The sequence below is a fragment of the Sitophilus oryzae genome, unplaced genomic scaffold (assembly GCF_002938485.1).
Source record: "Sitophilus oryzae breed Bouriz unplaced genomic scaffold, Soryzae_2.0 scaffold_30_pilon_pilon, whole genome shotgun sequence".
Lineage (NCBI taxonomy): Eukaryota > Metazoa > Arthropoda > Insecta > Coleoptera > Curculionidae > Sitophilus > Sitophilus oryzae.
The window spans coordinates 88,405-110,316 of NW_022146874.1; the positions used below are offsets into that span (position 1 = coordinate 88,405).

Consider the following 21,912-nt stretch of genomic DNA (forward strand, 5'->3'; position numbering starts at 1 on the left):
TTATAAGTAATAATTGATTTTCTTTTTTTTTAAAGAGAGAAAAACAAAGGAATTCTATGTGTATTTTATTCATGTATTTTCAATCAAAGAAACATATAGGTAATAATTATTGTATTTACATGATTACTTGCTTTATTTTTATTTTAAATAATTAGTTTTTATACACCTAACAAATTGCTTATTTGTTTAGAGTACTGTCACTTAATAAAAAAAAATTCACAGATTTTGCAACATGCGCAACCATCATAGGCGTATTGAAAATAGCAGATACAAGTTGGCGGTTGTCGGCAATCACCTGTTTTTTTACATTTTATATTAATTTGTGACGTCATTTGGAAGAGCTCAATAGAAATATAAAGAACTAAACCTTGCTTGGAAAGCAATTTGACATTCGTGACGTCACCACTCCGGCAGTCTATGGTGCATCCAGACCTGACGAGCTGAGCGTGAGACGAGAGCAAGACAAGAGCGAGACGAGAGCGAGACATTTTCTATCCATTTTTTACGCCAACCTGCCCCGAGACAAGCCGAGTGGGATCATAGTGAAAGAAAGCCAAACACATATTAAATTGCAATTGAATATAACAAACGATGGTCAAATAATAACGCATACAGTAATACATTTTTGTATCTTTAATATGATATTCGGTCTTTAACATGGTATTCATCGTCGGTTTTCTCCCTTTTGGCTGTTTTCCCCTTTATCCCTTACACGACGTTTTTTACATAATACGTTTTTTAACGTTTTTAGAACAAAATGTTACATAAAAAAGTTATTGGTAAGGTTAAGAAGCACATTTCAACATTACTATAGAGTATACAGGGTAATTCAAAAAAGTGTTGCGTATATAACATATTTTCTAAAGGGAATACCCTATTTTTTATTTTATTATTGGGTTATACATACGTACAATTCGGTAACTTTTTTTGCCATTTTTTGATATTATATATCTAAAATTAATAGATGTTGTAATAATTCAATCTGTTTAAAGAAATGTTGGATTTCGGTAGGGTAAAAATTATCAGTGACATAAAATTTGTAAATTCTATCAGAAAAAATGATAATACATACGGTGTACGATTTAAAAATTTGAGATTACTTAATTTTAAATGGTCGAAATTTATAAATCAGAGCTAATATCTCGCAGTCGGGTGGGCCTACCAAAAACACGTCCAGACTTTCGAGCTTTCTTTGATCGGCCGTTGGAAAACCGACAGGGGACGGATAGCAACGAGGCTCCGTAGGTTGACTCGCGACGCTCTCGCGAGACTCGTCCACACAGCGAATTTGGAATGTCTCGCGCTCGTCTGCCCAGGTTTGGACGCACCATCGTATCGCTGATCGCCATTCGCAAATATATTCCAGATACGTATAGTGAACAAGTGAACCGTTCGCAACGTTAAATAATTTTGATATTTAATTTTTATAGTGATGGCTTTTTATGAGAGTGTATACATAGAATTAATTGCATTAATTTGCAATAGCACTTCGAACTCAGTTTTGTTATGGAGCCAGATTAAACCAATCAGAATGAGTATTATGTTACCGTAAAAGCCCGAATATTGGTTAAACGTAGAGTTGCCCACGTAGTAGCCCGAAATATACCAAAAAGTGGGTCAGTCTCGGTTAAGTTTAGATTAGGTCTATATTTTTATTAATTCAAAACCAACTAAAACCTAATTCTAATCTAACCTAAACTCACCCCTTCTTTTGCATATTTCCGGCTATTACCTGGGTATTCCTAGGTTTAACTAATATTCGAACTTACGGTGTAAATTTATGGAGGAAATTTATTTTTGCCTGACAGTATAGGCATATTTTGAACCCTTACCGTGCATAGTTACTGTAGATAAAAATAAATTAAAATATAGTTGGCTCCAACGATAATTTAGTTTGCAGCTTCTTTTCATCATACCTAATAAAAAAAAACCGTGACAACCACTACTTATAGTATGTACCTAGATATGTATTTTTAAACATCATTAAGAGATTTAAGTATAAAAAGGTGCCCATAATGTGAGTAGCGGTATTGACGGTTTTTTGTTATGAGGAAAATAAACAGCAAAATATATTATCGACTGCAGCAACTATGTATTCCTAGTTTACATTCAGTATGTCCAATTAATATGGAATTTTATACCTATACATGCTCTTAAACATTTTCTACCATTATATTTTGATAGTTGAGTTTTTGAAATTATTTGTTAGCTTCTTAAACAAAACAGACCCATAATAATTCAAATCTTTATCATCCAAGACCTTCAAAAATTATGAAGTAATCTCACGTCAAATTTTTTTTAAAATTATTGCATGCCTTAAATATTTGCAAAGTTAACAAAAATATTTCTTTGCATACCTTGCAATTAATATATTTGGTCTAATTTATCAGTTCTGCATCATATCCGAAATTCAGATTGTGTGTGACACAACGAAGAGTGAACGTGCAACGTGAAAGACAAGAAAAATGGCAAGTAAAAAAATGTAAAATTTTAATTACTAATTACACAGTCCTTCCCTTGAGTTCTGCCTAAAATCTATATTGCCTTCCCTAAGATTTTAAATATAAATGATTGAAATTCATAACAAGTTTACCACAATTTAAACTTAAGATAATTATTTAATTATTAAATCCATAATTATATTAAAAAATAACACTTACGAAGTTAATAAATATTAACTATTTCTAGTTAATCATTTAATAATTATTCTGATAAAAACACGCTGGATTTTTTATTTTAGAAATCATACAGGCTATAATCATTAATATGACTATATGTATTAACAATACTTAAATTAAAAATTATTTGAAGGAATGCTACTTGAAGTATTAACTCTGAATAATTATTAAAAACTGCTCATCGCGTTATCGATGTCGGCATCTTGTGACTGTTGTCTGGCTGATTGACCGTTTAGGTACCTATAGTTTGATTTCAGATAATGCAGATTTTAATGTGCCATTTGTGTTTTTTTTATTGGAATTTTTTTACATATTTGGTATACTCTATGAAGTGCTCATGTCCATTTTTCAATTATTAAAGTGCCTATTTAAATACATTTAAAATTAATTAATTAGTGTATAGTATTACAGTTGAGGGTTAGAACCTTTGGTGTTACACAGCAAAATAAAACACTAAATCACCACAATACACCAAAACACTTTTACTTTTACACTGGACGCGCGTTTCGCTAACCATGAGTTTATAAGCATCTGCTGATGATGCTAACATGGTTAGCGAAACGCGCGTCCAGTGTAAAAGTAAAAGTGTTTTGGTGTATTGTGGTGATTTAGTGTTTCATTTTGTAGTGTATAGTAATTGAATTATGGGTTTGTTTATTTTTTAATGAATTGAAATGTATTTTTTTTTCTATTAAAATAAACATAGCTTTACTTACAAAATCGCTAGCTAGTCATTTTTAAATACAGGCTGTTAATTAAGTATCTGGCCAACTTCAGAAGGTGATTCTTTGTGTTTTTAAGGTAAAAAGTTAATATAAAAATGTGTCCGGAAATGCATAATTTTAAAGATACAGGGTGTCAAGTCCTAATAGACATTTTTTTATTAATATTTTAAAGATCCGTTGGCCGATTTTGTTGAAATTTCGCCGTGTTGTGAATTTTGATAAGTTAGCACTAATTAAATGATAATAATTATTATTTACAACAATATTCAAACGGTAAAAACTTATCAACTTATCCCATTAAATATTTGACAACGCCCTGGATTCATTTGTTTTAACGCCTGTTGGCGGTGGAAACCATGCAAGCTTTTTCTTTGTCCTAAGTTGATAATTAAAAAAATAATAATCGTATAAAAAAATATGGTAATTAGTCTAAATTTATTATTTATGCGTTATTCATCGCTTTTGTATATATTTAATACTATTTAACTTAAAAAGTTGATTGTATCTGTCTGTATTTTTTTCTCTTGTTTCCTTTTTTTACTAGATACTCTCTTATATTACTAGTTTTTATTACCATTGACAAATTACTTATTACAAAAAATGTGTGTCAATTTTTAACATCGATTTTTACATCAATCGTCCAGGTCGGCGCGCCGCCTTGTCCCCGTCTTCGCTCCCGCTTGAAACTCGCCATCTTTAAACTCAGATACATGCTTTTGCAACACAAGTTAATGGTGACATCTTGTGTTCCCTTCACTTAGCGCAAAAGCATGTGTCACTACATTAATATATTTTGTTATAGATACACAAAAATTCACAGTCCTTTACAAAGATGCAACCGGGGGGCATTGAAAATGATGAATAAAAACGTAAAAATATGATTAGTGTTAATATGAGTGTACATACATTAAATAACGAACTTAACAAAAAACAACAGATTTAAAGATTCACTGAAAAAGTAGTAATGTTAACATTAAATAAAACATTATCAATAATAATTATGCGATCCGCACCTATCCGTAAAACAAACAAGCAAAAACAAAATAACATATACAAAACATCAGGTTAACATGATGACAGATCATGATCAATGACAGATAAAGAATTGTTACGGAAAGTTACACTTTACGATGTAATTTTTTAACTGTTAAAGGCAAATCCCATTTAAACACAAAACATTTACCACTGTATATAAAGACATTTTTTTAAATTGCAAATTCTTAGCCACGCTTCTGTTTTCTTGGCTGTTGTGCGTCACGTCACAGATTAACAGCCTACGTTTGCACCACAAGGCGATGCTGCAGACCACTAGATAGATCGGTCGTAGAAATTTATGTTATAACTTGTAGTCAATCTACAAATATTATCAAAAAGCTTTTTTCTTTTAAAATGTGTTCAGATTTTGTAAAAGTATAAGTCAAAATGACAAAACTTAAAGACTGATATGAGTTTCTTAGTTTTAACTAATATAGTGGCGAATTACAAAAATTCCTTTTCAATGAGAATTAATCAGTTAAATAAAATAATTTAATAAATTACTAGCTTTTTCCGCGACTACGTTCGCGCTGCTCTTTCTCGTATAATTTGCCCCTTGTTTCTCATACGGAAATAGTTAGATTAAAATAGCCAAACTGTACCTAACAACCCATGCCTTGACATATTTTCTTTTAAAATAATATCGCTTTCTTTATCCGCCGGTCCAGACTCGACCTTGCCCTATTCGCTTATCAATGCCGGCTCTATCAACTTAAGTACGTGTTGACAGGCAGGTTATTGAACCCATGTTGCTTCTAGCATGTTGTTTTTTCAAAGATGGGTCCCATATAAACGCGGCCAGAAGTATTTTCAATACTAAAAATTGTCTTTATTCTATTATTAAATTTAACCTTTAGTTATTTTATAGTTTTGTGTATTACATGCAGGATGATGAAATTTATATTTATTTTCCACATATGTTTATTTTTCTACTTTAATATTTGTATGTATACAAATACTATATTGAATTAGTATTTTTAGATACTGACTATTATAGAGGTTGTCGATTTTTGCATATAATTTTGTATAATCTTTTATGATTTTAGATTTACTGGAAGAGTTGGAGCGGGTCGGGGAGGCGGAGGTGGCGGATGTACGTGATTTTAATGTTTTGGCCGATTTTGCAAATGAAGTGGGACAGCTCAAGCTAATTCATTTTAACATAAGAAGTATAAGGAAGAACTTTGATGAACTCTTAATTTATTTAAACGAATTTGATTTGAAGAATATTGATATAATTGTATTGTCAGAGACATTTAACTTGGAAGAACTAGACAGCTTTAATATTAACGATTTTGAAGCATATTATAATGAATCACTGTATAATAAAAATGATGGGCTGTTCGTTTACGTAAAGAAGCATATTCAACTGAGTGTACAATGCGTCAATTACAGGAAAGTTAATGTTTTGAGACTAGAAATTGCATTAAATGGTTTAATACTTGGTTTAACAGCAATATATAGACCTCCCTCAACAAACCTGCATTTTTTCCTAGAAGGTCTCGAAAACTATTTCACTAAATTTAATACGCGGGACACGGAAATACTTATTGGGGATATAAATATTAACATTATGGATAAATCTGATTTATTAACTAACTCTTATCTAGATCTGCTCGCTACTAATGGCTTATTTTCATACGTTACTAAACCAACTACAGTAACCGAGAGTACTTTCACATTAATTGATAATCTATTTATAACATTTAATAACCAAGCAAAAGACGAACAAGCAAACTCCTATATATTTGATTTTTCACTGACTGATCATTATCCAATCGCATTAAATATTAACAAAAACTATTGTCAAACTGATAGAGTATGCGAGCAGACTATTACAACACTTGACATAAATAAATTAATAAGTTTATTGAAAAAAGAAAACTGGGGGTGTGTGCTAAATAATACTAATATTAATATAAGCTATCACAATCTTTTAAAGAAGTTTCTGAATTATATTGAAATTAGAATGAAGAATGTATATAGTACTAGATCTGTCACCGCTTCGCGTACCCCTGTATTCAAAAACTCATACACAGAGGACAGTGACTTATTTTGCTCCTAAACTTTTTAATATGCTTCCAGATTGTATTAGAAATTCCTTAAATAATAAACGAAAATTCAAATATCTTACTGAATCATACGTTCATGATAATTATTCATCGCTTTTGTAAATATTTAATACTATTTAACTGAAAAAGTTGATTGTATCTGTCTGTATTTTTTTCTCTTATTTCCTTTTTTTACTAGATACTCTTTTATATTACTAGTTTTTATTACCATTGACAAATTACTTATTACAAAAAATGTGTGTCAATTTTTAACATCGATTTTTACATCAATCGTCCAGGTCGGCGCGCCGCCTTGTCCCCGTCTTCGCTCCCGCTTGAAACTCGCCATCTTTAAACTCAGATACATGCTTTTGCAACACAAGTTATAGGTGACATCTTGTGTTCCCTTCACTTAGCGCAAAAGCATGTGTCACTACATTAATATATTTTGTTATAGATACACAAAAACCTAATAGTAAAAAAAAATGTATTGTACTTATTTTGTATATTATTGTAATTTTTTGTATATTATTTCTGTATACATTGTAATGTATATAGAAATAAAGTTTGATTTGATTTGATTTGAGTTGAATATGTCATAATTGACTAAAATTGTACATGTGGACTGGATAGTTATTAGTCTGAAATAATAAATTTGAAATTATTTTGTGCCAAAGATTCAACAGAAACTGATTATCGTATTTTTTTTTCTAGAAAAATTTCAATCTTCATTTCATAGCCATCGCTGACGATCATATTGTATAAATTACCATTGGAGTGTATAAATTACCATTAGTGGAGGTACCTCTCCACTCGTTCATGTTTCAAAAAGTATTAGTACCCCCCCTCTTATACAAAATGAAGTATCGAAATCATCAGCTTTAAAACAGAAATTAGTATTCTCTTCTTTCTCCTCTACTACAGACAGCAGTGCATCAACATCTTCTCAGTATACCTCACCGAATACTAAACCGCGGGATTCCTCATCAAGTGACGGTGTAGGTGAGATAAAAAAAATGAAAATAAACAGTTTTTGAACTTAGCACACCAACATACCGTTAGATTAATAAGTCTCTATCCAAAACGGTATATCGGATTAACTATGGAGTGTTTCTATGTCATTGAGCTTTTAGAGAAATACACTCAATGTGATAAAAGAAGTATTTATATCACTCTTCAGAAAATTAAATTAGCAAAGACTTTTTCTGAATTAGGAGACGCCTTTGGAATTTCTGAAAGCAGCACAAGTACGATATTCTCAAATCATGTAGTGATAATTAGCAATTTTTTGAAAGGCCTTATAATTTGGCCATCTGAAGAGAAAATTACAAACCAATTACCGCTACCATTTAGAGCTCGGTACAGCACTGTTCAGTGCATTATCGACTGTTTAGAGATTGAAATTCAGAAGCCATCTGATGCTGTAAAAGAGGCTCTAACCTGGTCAGAGTACAAAAAGGCCAATACAATAAAGTATTTAATTTCTTCTACGCCTGACGGAATAATAAACTATACCTCTGGCGGATATGGAGGGCGAACATCAGATGCTGTTATAGTAGAACAATCTGGATTCCTAGATAAACTTAAACCTGGTGCGGGAGTTATGGCAGATCGAAGTTTCAAACACATTGAAAACTTAATTGATGAAAGAAAATGTGCTCTGATAAGACCCCCCTTTACATATAGAAAGAGTTATTAGGCGAATTCGTGAATATAAAATTTTGAAACCTAATTCCTGTATACATTCAAAATTGATACCTTTAATGGCCTTTAATATTATTATAGCGTGTGGTTTAATAAATTTGCAGGGTCCTTTGGTAAAATATAAATATATGACTAATGAGTACATATTTTGGAATTGTTACTTATGTTATTTATTTTATTTAACATAAAATAATACAACATAAGGTCAGTTTATTCATTAAAATATATTGATATAATTATCAACAATATTATATTTTTCGTATCGAGTATGTCACATTAAAATAGTATTTCAATTTATTTCATCTTAGGATCACTTGCGTTCGTCGCTCGTAACTCGCATCGGTCGTTCGTAATCGAGCGATGTCGGTTATTTCAATAATCGAGTACTCGAGCGATTTTTATACTGTAAGAAAAATTTGCTGAAAAAGAAGAGAGTAGAAAAAAGTGGATAGAAATTTGAGAATATCCTACTTGTAGGGAAATTTTATCTTCTTCTTCTTAAAGTGCCTATCCTCTTTGGATGTTGGCTTTCACATTGGTCCATATTACTTTGTTCACTGCCGTTCTGAACCAATCTGTTGACGTCAATCCGGTCCATGTTCGTAGATTTCGCAGCCACGATATTCGTCTGCGTCCCGCTGATCTTCTGCCTTCTATTTTCCCCTGCAGTATGAGTTGGAGTAGGCCTTTGTATATATAACCCCTACGGGGAGACAAGGAACTCATATTAAAAAGTTGGCTCCTACATAAAAAAAGGTACTTCCGAGAACGTATGTCTGGTAGTGGTCCGGTATGTCCTTCAGCTACCTATCTCTTTCAAATTTGTCCTTGTTTTATGACCTAATGTTGCCATATCGTTTTTTTATAGCCATATTTCTGACGTGGCTCTAATATAGTTTTAATAAAAAAACTTTAATCAAATTATTAATCTCACATTTAAAATTGACAAACAAAGGATTGTATATTTGTAAAAATCTAGTTATAAAACACGAAATAACTCTCGAACACTCAGAAAGGCTTTTTTAAAAATTTATTTATTACAAAAAAATTGGTTTTAGTACATGTGTATGCTATGATGGTTGACAATCAACTGCCTAATTAAAATGAATTAGAATAAAAAGTAAAAAGTATATGTCAGCTTAATTGTCTTGGTGGGAACGGCTGTCTCTCTTCTTCTTATTGAAGGATAGGAATCTTCTGATATATTTCCTCCCTCTGTAGATTCAAATCCAAGGGTTACAGTGGGATTTGAACATCTAATGGATTTTCTTGACGTACGGGCTTCTTGTAGACATATCTTGATATGAATCTTCTGATTAAATAAAAACTAATCAATAAGATTATTGATATATAGATAAAGATTGTCCAGATACTAGGAGATGTTGAAAAATCAGTATTATCTATTTTCGGCTGATTTTGAAGTATTTTTCCTCTTATATCTTGTAGTTCGTCTAACTCGACATTTTCCAGTGATATTGTTAGGTCCATATTTTGTGGCGAACTGGTTAGGGTGTTTATCTTTGGGTAGTTAAAACTTTGTTTAGAATATATCTCAGTGTTCTTAACTCTTTGGTTAGGAGTTGAGAGTTCACATCCCTCTGGAATATGAATTATAAGGCTTCCGTTTACTTTCAAAATTTCTTCTTGATGGTGGCAGTGTAACTTGATATTTTCTTCATCGGGGATTATAAAAATCCACTGATTTGAATTTTCGATATGTTTGATGATCGGCCGGTTGACGCGAACATTGTGTTTTTGACAAGTGGAAAGGTTTTTTAAGCTCAAAAACTGGACAGTGCAGGGGTTGACTTCTTGGATTTCTAGTAGTTCCACTTCATTGCATAGGTATTGCTCTTGGAAGATCTTCGTGCAGGAATCGCTCGAGTACGCGTAGTACAATTTATTCATTATTAGAAATTTATTTTTTGGAATTACAGCCTTAAACTGACTTTCTCCCATTATTGGTACGGAATAAATGTGAAATAAGTTAAAATCCGAAGGGTGAATAATGGGTATATTTAAGATGTATGTAATTTTATTTTTAAAAGAATAACTTTCTATTTTAATTAACTTTTCTAGTAACAAAACATTTTTATGATCAAGTTCGATAGGTAATAAAAATGTATTTGAGCCACTCTGTATACGTTTCAGTTCTTCCAAGAATTCCAATGGTTTAATTATACTCGGGTGCATTATCCCTAGTCTAGCAAACGTAACTGAATTTTCAATATCTTGTGTAATAGAATAAATAATATTATATAGTTCTATAATTTGATTTAAAACATCTTTTATGAACATAGAATTTTCGCGGTGAACTGTTCCATTTATTATAAATGCAATTTGTTCTAATTTAGATTGAAGCAGTTTTTCATTATGCATTATATTTTTTAATGTATTGTTAAAATTATCGATTAATTTTATAGATAGCGAATTTTGCATTTTAATTGTTTCTGATAATTTATTTTGATTATTTTGAAGTTGTAATATTAGTTTTTCATATCGTTCACCATCACTAGCATCTAGATTACCACTGATAGCTTTGAAAATAGATCCCAAACCATTTATTAGTCCACGTTTTTTCCTTGGAGAATATGGAACTAATTCAGATAATTTATCACTTAATTTGTTTTCGATAAAATTTAAGACTTTTATGTAATTTGAGGAATCGTTTAAATATGTTGTATGTTTGCTAATTTGAAGTTTTATATTTTCAGATTGTAACTTTAACTTATCAATTTCTTCAATAAGAGGCTGAAGATCGTAAAAATGTATTAATTTATAATAATATTGTGTAAGCTTAGCCGTTCCAATTTTTGCTGGATATATACCGGGGTTGTTCACTAAGTTCTTGATTTCTATTTTATCTTCCATCCCCAGAATTACGGGTATGCTGAAAATAAATATTATCGGTCATTTAGGGTTTAAATTTAAAAGGTTTTTTGAGAGGACGTTTTAAGTTGTCCATATGAATTTTATCTTGAGCATCAGTAGAGACCGTTTTGCTTTTAGTATTAATCTGCTTTAGTTTTGTTTTCTTGCCAAACTTATTGGCAGTTTTTTGTCTGGTGTGTTTTTTGACAATTACTTCTTCAGTGTCATTGAATATTTCCGGGTCGTCACGGGTTTCGTTTATTTTATTTATTCGTTTTTCTTTTTCGTTTACTAGGTTTTCATTTATTTTTGAGTATAATAAACGGGATCGTTCTTTATGATCATTGACATAGTCGTTAATTAATATTTTATCGATATCTAAATTAAAAGGGCTGTTTTCGGTAATATGTCCATTTATGATGTCTATAGGTTTGAGTTTTGTGACAGAATGGAGCGAATTATTATACGCTAAAATGGCATATACAATTTTGTGTGATATTGGTGTTTTTAAGAAACCTCTTGTGTTAAGTAATCTAACGTGCTCGATCAAGGTTGAATGGAACCTTTCGATTGAACCTTGAGATTGGGGGTGGTTAACTGAACAAAAATGTATTTTTATTTTGTGTAAGGCTAGCAGCTCTGAGAGAACTGAGTTTTTAAACTCGGTACCATTGTCTGTTATGATTTGATCTGGAACTCCGTGATGAGAAAAGAATTGTATAAGATTATTTACGATTTCCGTACTGCAAAGTGATTTGAGATGATATGCTTGGGCATATTTCGAAAAACTATCGATAATTGTTAAAAATTTATTTTGTTCAAGTGTAAAATAATAATAATAATAATAATAATAATAAATGTCTTTATTTCCAAGTCAGTAAATAGAACAATTTAATTATGTATGACAGAAGATAAGTAATAATAATAATGAAATCTATATGTACAGCCAAGGATAATCAAACTTATTAGTTATACAACAACAAATAACAGACCCGGAAAGGAGCGAAATTCAGAATTGAGAACAACCCAATTCTGCTCTTCCATTTAACCCCTTACGCGAAATAAAATGATAATTCAAGAAAAATACAAAAGGAAAGAAAAAAATTGAATTCACTGAATTACATTGAATACGTTAAACAATTTGTCTTTTAAAAAGCCACAGGCGCACACGACTCTTAAAAGGGACATTCCTCGCGGCTCTTATACTAAAGGGCAGCTCCGGATAGTATTTAGAAACGCAGTAGCTAAATGACGATTTAAATAAAGTCAACCTGTGGTAAGGAATGGAAATGTTGCTCAGGTGACGAATATTGACACTATGGGCATCTTTTCGGAACTGAATTTTATTGAACAGGTATACAGGAATTTCTTTAGTAATGATATTGTGAAAAGTATTTATCATATTAAAAATATATCTGTTCTTCATATTTAACCACTGTAAACGCTGTAATGTGAATGTGACGTGATCATATTTTTTAATGCCAAAAATAAATCTCAAGCATGAATTTTGCACCTTCTGCACTCTATATAAATCAGCGGCACTCAACGATTCGCTGTACACTGGAGAACAGTGAGAGAAATGAGACAACACCAAAGAATTGCACAAGTCAGCCTTAATTTTAGGTGTTAGAGAACTTCTATGCGGATAGAGTTGTCTCAGAGCACTATAAGCTTTTTGAATACACGTTGATATATGTTTATTGTAGGTAAATTTACTATCAATAATCAAACCCAGATTCCTCGCTTCCTCAACAATTTCCAAGGCAACACCATTTATGTTTAATTTGACGAGTTGGCAAATCTCGCTATAGCAATTTTTACTTGAAAAAACTAAAACTTTAGTTTTCAGAGGATTGAGAATCAAGTTATATTTTTGGGACTGCTCATATAAATTTTGGAGATCAGTATTAATTGAATTAATAGAAAGTTCAATATTATTTTTACTAAAGGAATAGTAAATTTGGGTATCATCTGCATATGTATGAATCTGGGAATGTTTGATGACATGCGATAACCGCGATGTATAAAGGCAGAACAACAAAGGTCCCACAATAGAACCCTGTGGTACACCTCGTGTTAACTGTACGGATTTGGAGATTTGATGATTAACCTTAACTGTCTGATGTCTGTCAGTAAAATAACTTTTTATAAGAGCCAAAGCACCCTGAGAAAACCCATAGTAGTGAAGCATTGATATCAGAATTTCTGGATTCAGGCAGTCAAATGCTTTGCTGTAGTCTAATAACACCAAGACCGACACATCGCCTCTATCCAACGCGCCGAGTAAATCGTCAGTTACCTTTAGGAGTGCCGTCGTACAACTGTGACCGGCTCGAAATCCAGATTGATGAACAGGCAGAATTTCCGCACGCATTGCGTATTCTTTCATTTGCCTGTTCATAACATGCTCTAATATCTTGGACATAATCGGCAGAATACTAATTGGACGCAGGTCCTTGAAGTCCTTAACCTCTGACGTCTTTGGAACAGGCTTAACAACTGCACTTTTCCAAGATTTGGGAAAATAGTTCGCGATCAAACAGCTATTTACAATATTTATCAGTGGATTCTTTAAGATAGGGAAACAAAGTTTTACCATTATAATATTTATGCCATCGTGGCCTGCAGCACAGGTACTAATTTTATTTAGTATGTTTAAAACATCTTCCTCTTCAATAGTAGAGAAACAAAATTGGTCATCAAGAGACACATTCTGAACACCTCCATTCTCAAAAAAATCAAGCAATTCCTTGTTATCCTGATCTATAATTGGAATGCTTTTAACAAAATATTCATTAATAAGATCCGCGTTATTTAGATTATTAGGAATTTCAGTAATAGTATCTGATGTTTTTCCTATATTAATATTTTTTAACTGTTTCCACAGTTTTTTGGAATTTTTTTCCTTAGACAGAAAATTAAAATATGTCTTTTTTTGTCTTCTAGTTATTAGGGTAACTTGATTTCTCAGTGTTTTATATTCATGCCATAGATCAGGAGATTTTGTTTGTTTGTATTTGGCTTTTACTTTATCGCGGATGGACATTAATTCCTTTAAATCAGGTGACAGCCAAGGAGCTGGAGGCTTGCTTAACCTAATTTTCCTACACGGTGCATGAATATCAAACACCGAGATTAATGCACTATTTACGAGGTCAACTTTCTCGTCGATATTTGGTACATTATAGACTCTATCAAGATGTTGTAACTTTAAATCATTCAGTAAGTTGTCCATATCAATACCTTTAAGATTACGAGAATAGCTGAAAATAGACTTTTGCTTTGGTACTCGAAATTTTACGTAAATAGCATCGTGATCGGATATTTCGCAAGAGTTGACTCCTGAGCCAAGAATCACATCCAAGGAAGTCGTTAATATGAGATCGATTAACGTTGATGTGGTGCTAGTAATTCTCGTATAACTGTCAATCAACTGTTCTAAATTATAATCAGTCATAAATTGATGCAAAATATTATAGTTAGTCGTGTCCTTTTTAATATAATCAACGTTGAAATCACCCAAGCAACACACCACATCGCTAACCATAAGGGCGTTAGCAAAACTTATTTCTAGGTTATCGAAGAAACTTTTTATATCGTGTAGAGGTGGTCTGTATATAACACCACATACTATACTAAAGGATTTGTATTTAATACTTACCCAGAGCTGCTCAATTTGTGAATTAGACTCTATGAGATGAAACTTTAAATTATTATTGATGTAGAAGCCAACACCACCACCACGCGAGTCACGGTCCCTTCTCAGAAATCGATATCCTTCTATATTTACACTGGATGTTTTAGTTCTGCGATCAAGCCACGTTTCAGTAACTGCTAAGATATCGCATTTATGATTTAAAATATAGAGTTTCAAGTCATTCACCTTACCAGATAGAGATCGAACATTCATATGATGAACATTTAACAAATTTTTGTTCATTTTTAGTGATAAACAAGAAATACAATAAATAAAAATATTATTAAATCAATCGTAGATAATTCTACTTTTCAAGAACAATACATAATCATTATAAGTATGGCAGTCACTACTCTTAACTGAATGATTTACCGGCCAGGACGTTTTATATTTTAAATTGTGATTATGACAGTTGACACATTTTTCTTCTTTGCACTGGCAATCTTTTCCCTGATGACTGGCAGAGCACCTCCAACAAACTAGTGTATTTTTACAATTCTTAGAAGTATGACCGAATTGGCAACAATTATAGCATCGCAAAATGTGTAGGTGGTCCACAACTGCAGATTTCTTCCAAGACACCCACAAAAAACCTCGGCTCAATAGAAATTTCCTGAGGAGCGGTGAAACTTCCACCAGCAAATCAGAGTTGTTAACGTTTTTTAACCTTGTCACTAATTTAAAGTCACTTTTGTCGAACGCCGATAGATCATTCAACATATATATGCTATCTACTATATTGGTTTCGTCACATGGCTCTTGAACTCGTACATTTTTTATAAGCATACGTGGATTGAATTTTTTCGACTCACTGAAAACATATCTTGACCCCAACTTTGCTTGCAACTCATCCCTTAACGTATGTAGGCCTCCAGAGTCTTGACACATAATAGCCATACCGTTTTTAATTTTTTTAGTGTTATTAATACACACTTTCAGATCTGCAGGGTTAACCGATCCAGTTACATTCTTTAACACCTCATCGCTATTTAAAGCATTATTGCTGGATTTTATTAAAAGAACAGCTGATTCATTATTTACCTTAGAGGTCAAGGCACTGCTATAGGAGATTCCCTTTTTTATCGAAGTATTATTATTGATGTTTGAGTCAATGGCATTCTTATCATTTATAATTTTTTGCTCGCATTCTTCCAGTCTAGATTTTAACAATTTTGTTGAACATTCCATTTCGGTTAATAATTTATTTAATAAACATTTTTCTCGATTAAGACAATCTACTTCCTTTCTTAGCACTGAAATCTCACATTTTAAGTTAGTAATGTCCGATGTGTTGTTGTGTAGTCCTTGTGCAGGATAACCAGGATTCAGTTCACAACATTGGTCACAAAACCACATAACGCTGTCAGATTCGCCGATAAACTTGCACTGTGCATCTTTTAAGCCCGTACAATGATAATGAAAAACACCACTGCATCCATTACATTTTAAAAACTTTTGATTCACTATAAAATTATCCGAGCAACGGACACATACGTGCACGTCGTCCGCCATCGCTCGCTCGCGCCCGATATCCAAATCATAAAAGTAAAAGTGTCCATATGAAGGATTTGGAAGGGTTTTGTTGCAGTAGGTGTAATGTTCATCTGTATTTTTATAGGGTGTCGCTCATATTTGCTTTGTTGGCAAATTTCGCAATCATTGATGAAAGTTTGGATAGAATTTTTCATAAAGGGCCAATAATATTTTTCTTTTATTCTATTGTAAGTTTCATCGATTCCTCGATGATTAGACTTACTTTCATGATAATTCTGGATTATTTCTTTCAGGTCATCGTTGTTAGTTACATCGAGTAATTTTTAGTGCATTTTCTGAGTTTTAATGCAGAGTGTTTGAAGTAATTTTGAAGAGTGTTTGAAAAGGGTTCATACAGGTCAGGGTTTTCGAAATATAAATAATATAATGTATCAGGATTTATGTAGGTTTTGACAAAATCGATTATATCTTTTTCTAAATTATTTTGTGATAGTTGTAAAATAATACGTTTCTTTTTTCCAAATAAAATTTTCGTCTTAGGATTTGCTGGTGAGTGTAATACTGAGTTAATAATTATTTGATTTGCCCCGTAATTAACTGCAGTTTCTATTATTGGAATACCGAAGATAGGATGATTTTCCGCGTTAGAATGGATTGTGTGATCGTCAGCATTTTCATCTATCTCACGGTGACGGTCAAGGTCGGGTTCAACGTGCATGGAGTTGTTGTCGTTAGGTGGATTACTTACGTTAGGCAGATTTTCGCTGTATAAATCTAAAGGCGATTTCTCAGTATTATTATTAGTGCTGGGTGGATTTTGAGTAAATAAATTTAGATCGATATTTTCGATTTCATTTCTATCGAGTTTGTAAACTTCGATAGGCTCGGACAAGTCTAACACAATACTGTTAGTTGTACTATTCAAAATAGTTGTTATGGCTTCGCCATTATAAGCCATTGTTAAACTCTCAGGAATTTCACAATTTTGAATTTTTGTGTGAGGAATTATAACTTCGCCATTTTGAATAGAAGTTCTAACTTTAATGAGTTGTTGTGATCTCGGTGAAACATTTATAGAATATACTGGATTTTGAGTTCCGTGAAAAAACAGTTTAATTTTTGCATATGGTGTTAGTAAATATCCATCTTTAAAATTAATGTTGGCTTGTAAAAATTTAAGAATGTCAAGTCCAATAAGCCCATTAAAAATATTATGGAATTTAAATAAGTAGAATTTAAGATATTTTGTTTCCGGTAAATTAAAAATTTGGGAGGCTGGAATTTCAGCGCTGTATTTATGTGATGATTTTTGAAATACCGTAGTTACGATAAACGGATCTGATTTTATTGAATTTGGAAAAAATTTATTAGCGACTTGTGGATCGATAAATGATTTGGTCGATCCAGAATCGATCAATAATTTTATATTATATTCAGGAAAAATTAAATATGCTAATTCACTTGAATTTGTTGTGTTTAATGAAATTATTTTCGGTTTTATGTGTCTTGATTGGGAGTAGGAGTATCGTGAAAATTTTGTCTGTCAACATTCGAAACAATATCTGTCTGTATTTCGGTTTCATTGATATCTTGATAATTGACATTAAATTCCTCGTAATCTTGAGGTTCAGAGTATTCAATATTTTGATCATATGTCTCTTCTTGATTTGCCTCTGTATTGAAAAGTTCTTCGACAATAATATTTGGATTTTTACCAACATTACTAAAATAATTACGATTTTGATTTTGGTTAGAAAAATTATTTCTATATTGGTTTGATGTTGACGGACCCGCTCTATTTACGTTTGTAGTGTTTCTAGTAGAGACACTCATAGGTGTAGGTGGTGGAAATCTTTGTCCAGGATTGGGTTTAAATACATTAACATTTGAAGGTGTTTTAAAAACTTGGGAGTTAGTAAAAAATTTAGGTTGTTGATAGTTAGGGTTAGGCCTTATATTTATAGGTTGGCTAGGAAAAGTATTTTGTCTAAATTGATTATTTTGTGTATGCGAATTTAAAGGTAAATTCTGAGAAGAACCGAAATTAGGTCGCGGTACTTGTGGCATTTGTTGTCTAAATTGTTGTATTTGTGCCACAGGTGGCCTAAATATATTTTTGTTACTAGAAAAATTTTGAAAATAATGAATATTATCTTCAGAAATTACGTATTGTAAAGCTTCTCCCAAAGTACTAGGTTTCATGCAACGTATAGTAGTTCCCAAAGGTTCTCGTAACCCAGACAAGAAAGTTTTTAGAGCTATATCCTGATATAAATTTTTCTTTAAGTTTTTTGCCTCAGTAGTTGATTCGTGAATGTCAACATAACTACATAGAAGATTTAAAATATTTAAACATTTATCGAAAAATTGCTGTGGCTTTTCATTTGGCAATTGTCTTAACATTACTAGATCTCTATTGAGACAACACTCATCTCTTTGATCAGCAAAGTTTCTGGTTAAAAACAGTTTTTAAATCTTCCCATGTGGCTGTATTTTGAATGCTTACAACTATTTTGGCGTTGCCCTTAAGCTTAGAAATTATAGAATTCATTAAATATGTATTTTCAAATTTATTTGGATTAATATGGTCATAAAAATTATTTATTAACGATTCACTTATAGATATGTACCTATTTAATTCGTTAGGATTGCCGTCGAATTCAGGCAAACAATTTAAATATTCAGCTTTGAAAGTTTGTGTCATCTTGCTTATATTCGAATTTAAATTTCTTTGTAAAATTTCGTTAATTGGTTGAGAGTCAGTTGAAGGTTTGTTAAAACTTAATTTTTCAAAAATTTCAGAAAGTTCTTCCATAAATTGTACTTACAGTAAGATGAGAGCGATTCTGAGCATTCTTTTCTATGAAGAAATTCACCAGGTCTGCAATGTAGTCTTCGCTGATGGTTCCTTCGCAAATTTGGACAATGTTGTTCCAAACTTCGATGTTCTGCTCGAGCGAATTGTGTATTGGTCCAATACGAGGTCGGTTTCTTGATTTTTGAAGAGCCGCCAGTACACTTTCCACTTTTCGCGAACAACTGTCTAGGATCTGTTCACAGTCAATCGTTAAAACGAAAATTCACGTTCGATACGGGAATTCTGTGTATCCTACCGACTGCGCCAAATAACTCTCGAACACTCAGAAAGGCTTTTTTAAAAATTTATTTATTACAAAAAAATTGGTTTTAGTACATGTGTATGCTATGATGGTTGACAATCAACTGCCTAATTAAAATGAATTAGAATAAAAAGTAAAAAGTATATGTCAGCTTAATTGTCTTGGTGGGAACGGCTGTCTCTCTTCTTCTTATTGAAGGATAGGAATCTTCTGATATATTTCACGTCTAAAATTTGAACTTTATATTGTTTCCGTCTAGATTGTTGTTTTTTGGTAAAATATTCTAGGCATAAAATGTTGGCCTATGGCTTATAACCTCTAGTCAAAGGTGTAAAACTATAAAAACAACAATACTGTCTACGGAAATTTTGAATAAATATACCTATTGTAAAGAATTGTATGTAATATACACATCGGGACAGGCCAACTCTGTGTATAGGATTTTAACGTGTAAGACAGTGATGTAGGTAGCTTAATGGCAAATTAAATGTATTAAAAAGAGAAAAAAGTTGGGTGGGTATGGGTGGGTACATTTCTTCTGAGCGGTATTGCCAGATTTTGCATCAAAATTTCAAACCGCATAAGTAGACGTTTCAAAAAAATGTTGCATCTAGGGTTGGATCTGGATTTTCGACAAATAGTTACTCATTTTACTACAACTGTAATAGATTACATTTAGCTTAGATATATTATCTTCATTTCAGTAGTATACATGAAAATTTTTAACATAGTTTATTTTATTCTAATTTCTTTAAGACTACGATAATATACTGGTCGGCAAGAGAAAATCTTGGGTCGTTTATTTTAGTCATCATTTACCTACATGTCTAGAAGTGAATCGCTATGGCAATCTTGTAAGTCAGGGAGAGAAAATTATTAACTATCCACTTAATCCGGAGCTCAACTTCATGCGCTTGGGAAAATTCTTGCTCTTTTCTCTTTGTTCATTTATAAAATCACAGAGTCTATAGACTCTGTGCACGACAATCGGCACCCAAAGCCGTGTGTACATTATCGGTTATATCAATTAAATAAACTAACCAAAAAATATGCTGTATTACGTAGTAAATAGTGCAAATTCTATTGTCGACCATTCTAATCAGTATTAAATAATAATGGAGTGATACAGTGTGAAGTGAGATATTAAATGATTGATCTTTTTGTTAAATTACGTGGTATAACTTAACGCAATGATGAATTGTTTAATGTTTCATATGCACCTCCATAATTATTTAATACATAATCTTATACTGATTACAGCGTTCGACAACAGAATTTGCGCTTTTAGTACGTTTTGTAATTAATAGATTATCTGTCTTATTATGCAACTAGGGATGTACGTGTCTACGTAATAGAGCATCAGCATCTTTCTCAGTATATCGTATTGTACTGAACACGTTGACACACGAGAATCAGCAACCAAAGCCGTGTGTACGCTTCATTCAATAAACTAATAAACTAACCAAAAAATATGCTCTATTACGTAGTTACGTACATCCTCAGTTACATAACAGGACCGATAATCAATTAATTACATAATGTTGTAAATATCACAAATTCTATTGTCGACCGATCCGGATGAAGTGGATAGGTAATAAACTTCTCATTTTTCTCCCGTATTTTATAGTCTTTTCTCTTTCAGTATATCGTATTGTACTGAACACACGTTGACTGTATTCTGCATACAAACGACAATCGGCATCCAAAGCCGTACGTTGTACGTTTTATTAAATAAATTAACCTTTTTGTTTATTTATTGGTTCGTTTATGCTTTATTTAATGATTGATATTATTTTGTTAAGTTATACCACCAAGTGCCATAAACTAGTACAAAATTAAAAAAGTTAATTTTAAGTAAAGTTCTTTAAAATATATCTATATTACTATTATGAATGAGAACTCTTATCGATTTTTAATTTGGAATTATATTAATTGCCATGTGTCATGTTTCTATTATTGCCAATTTTCGGATAGCTGATAAATTAATCTATTTGTCAATTCAGTTTGATTATAATATGATGTTCAAATACCATTTTGTTATTCATAAAAACGGCCTTTTTATTACTTCTCTGCCATACTGATCCATCAATAAATATTTCTTACGTGTTTGAACAGAGCAGACGAGCAAAATTTATTAATTTTAGGGTCCTTTATATTTACTCATCCCTGATTCCATCCAAATATGGCCGCTTATTAGAAGCGGGAGGTAGACGTTCGCTTTCGGTCATAGGCGTACTTAAAACTTAAATTTCTTATCCTCATATTCAGAATTACAAATAGCAATAAAAAGGATAAAGATAAGTAAAACTTTATACTGATAAGTTTGCTGTACCAATATTAAAAAAATTGGTAGTAGGACATATTTCATAATATTATGACATGATAATGTTATAATGTAATACTATAAAGTAAAGTAAAAGATTTGAAGTTAACGGCTCCTTTTTGCTGCCAGGGCTAATCTGGACGGGGCCTACTTTGTTTACGTGGAATCCGAACAGCGGTCCTCGGTCAATGACCGAGCAAGTGTCTAAATCGACT

The 21,912-nt window shown here is 32.0% G+C and overlaps 2 protein-coding genes across 2 annotated transcripts; one reads left to right on the plus strand and one right to left on the minus strand.

The window, feature by feature from the left end:
- Positions 1-7,591: 7,591 nt before the first annotated feature.
- On the plus strand, positions 7,592-8,188 carry LOC115884665. Its single transcript, XM_030903316.1, has one exon. It carries the CDS (start codon positions 7,592-7,594, stop codon positions 8,186-8,188), a length of 597 nt encoding a protein of 198 aa, XP_030759176.1.
- A 6,847-nt stretch (positions 8,189-15,035) lies between these two features.
- Positions 15,036-17,213, minus strand: LOC115884666. Its single transcript, XM_030903317.1, has 2 exons — positions 16,943-17,213; positions 15,036-16,365 (listed from the first exon to the last, which is right to left on the minus strand). The coding sequence occupies exons 1-2, from the start codon at positions 17,211-17,213 to the stop codon at positions 15,050-15,052; spliced, it is 1,587 nt and encodes a 528-aa protein (XP_030759177.1). The 3' UTR covers positions 15,036-15,049.
- Between the last annotated feature and the right edge of the window lie 4,699 nt (positions 17,214-21,912).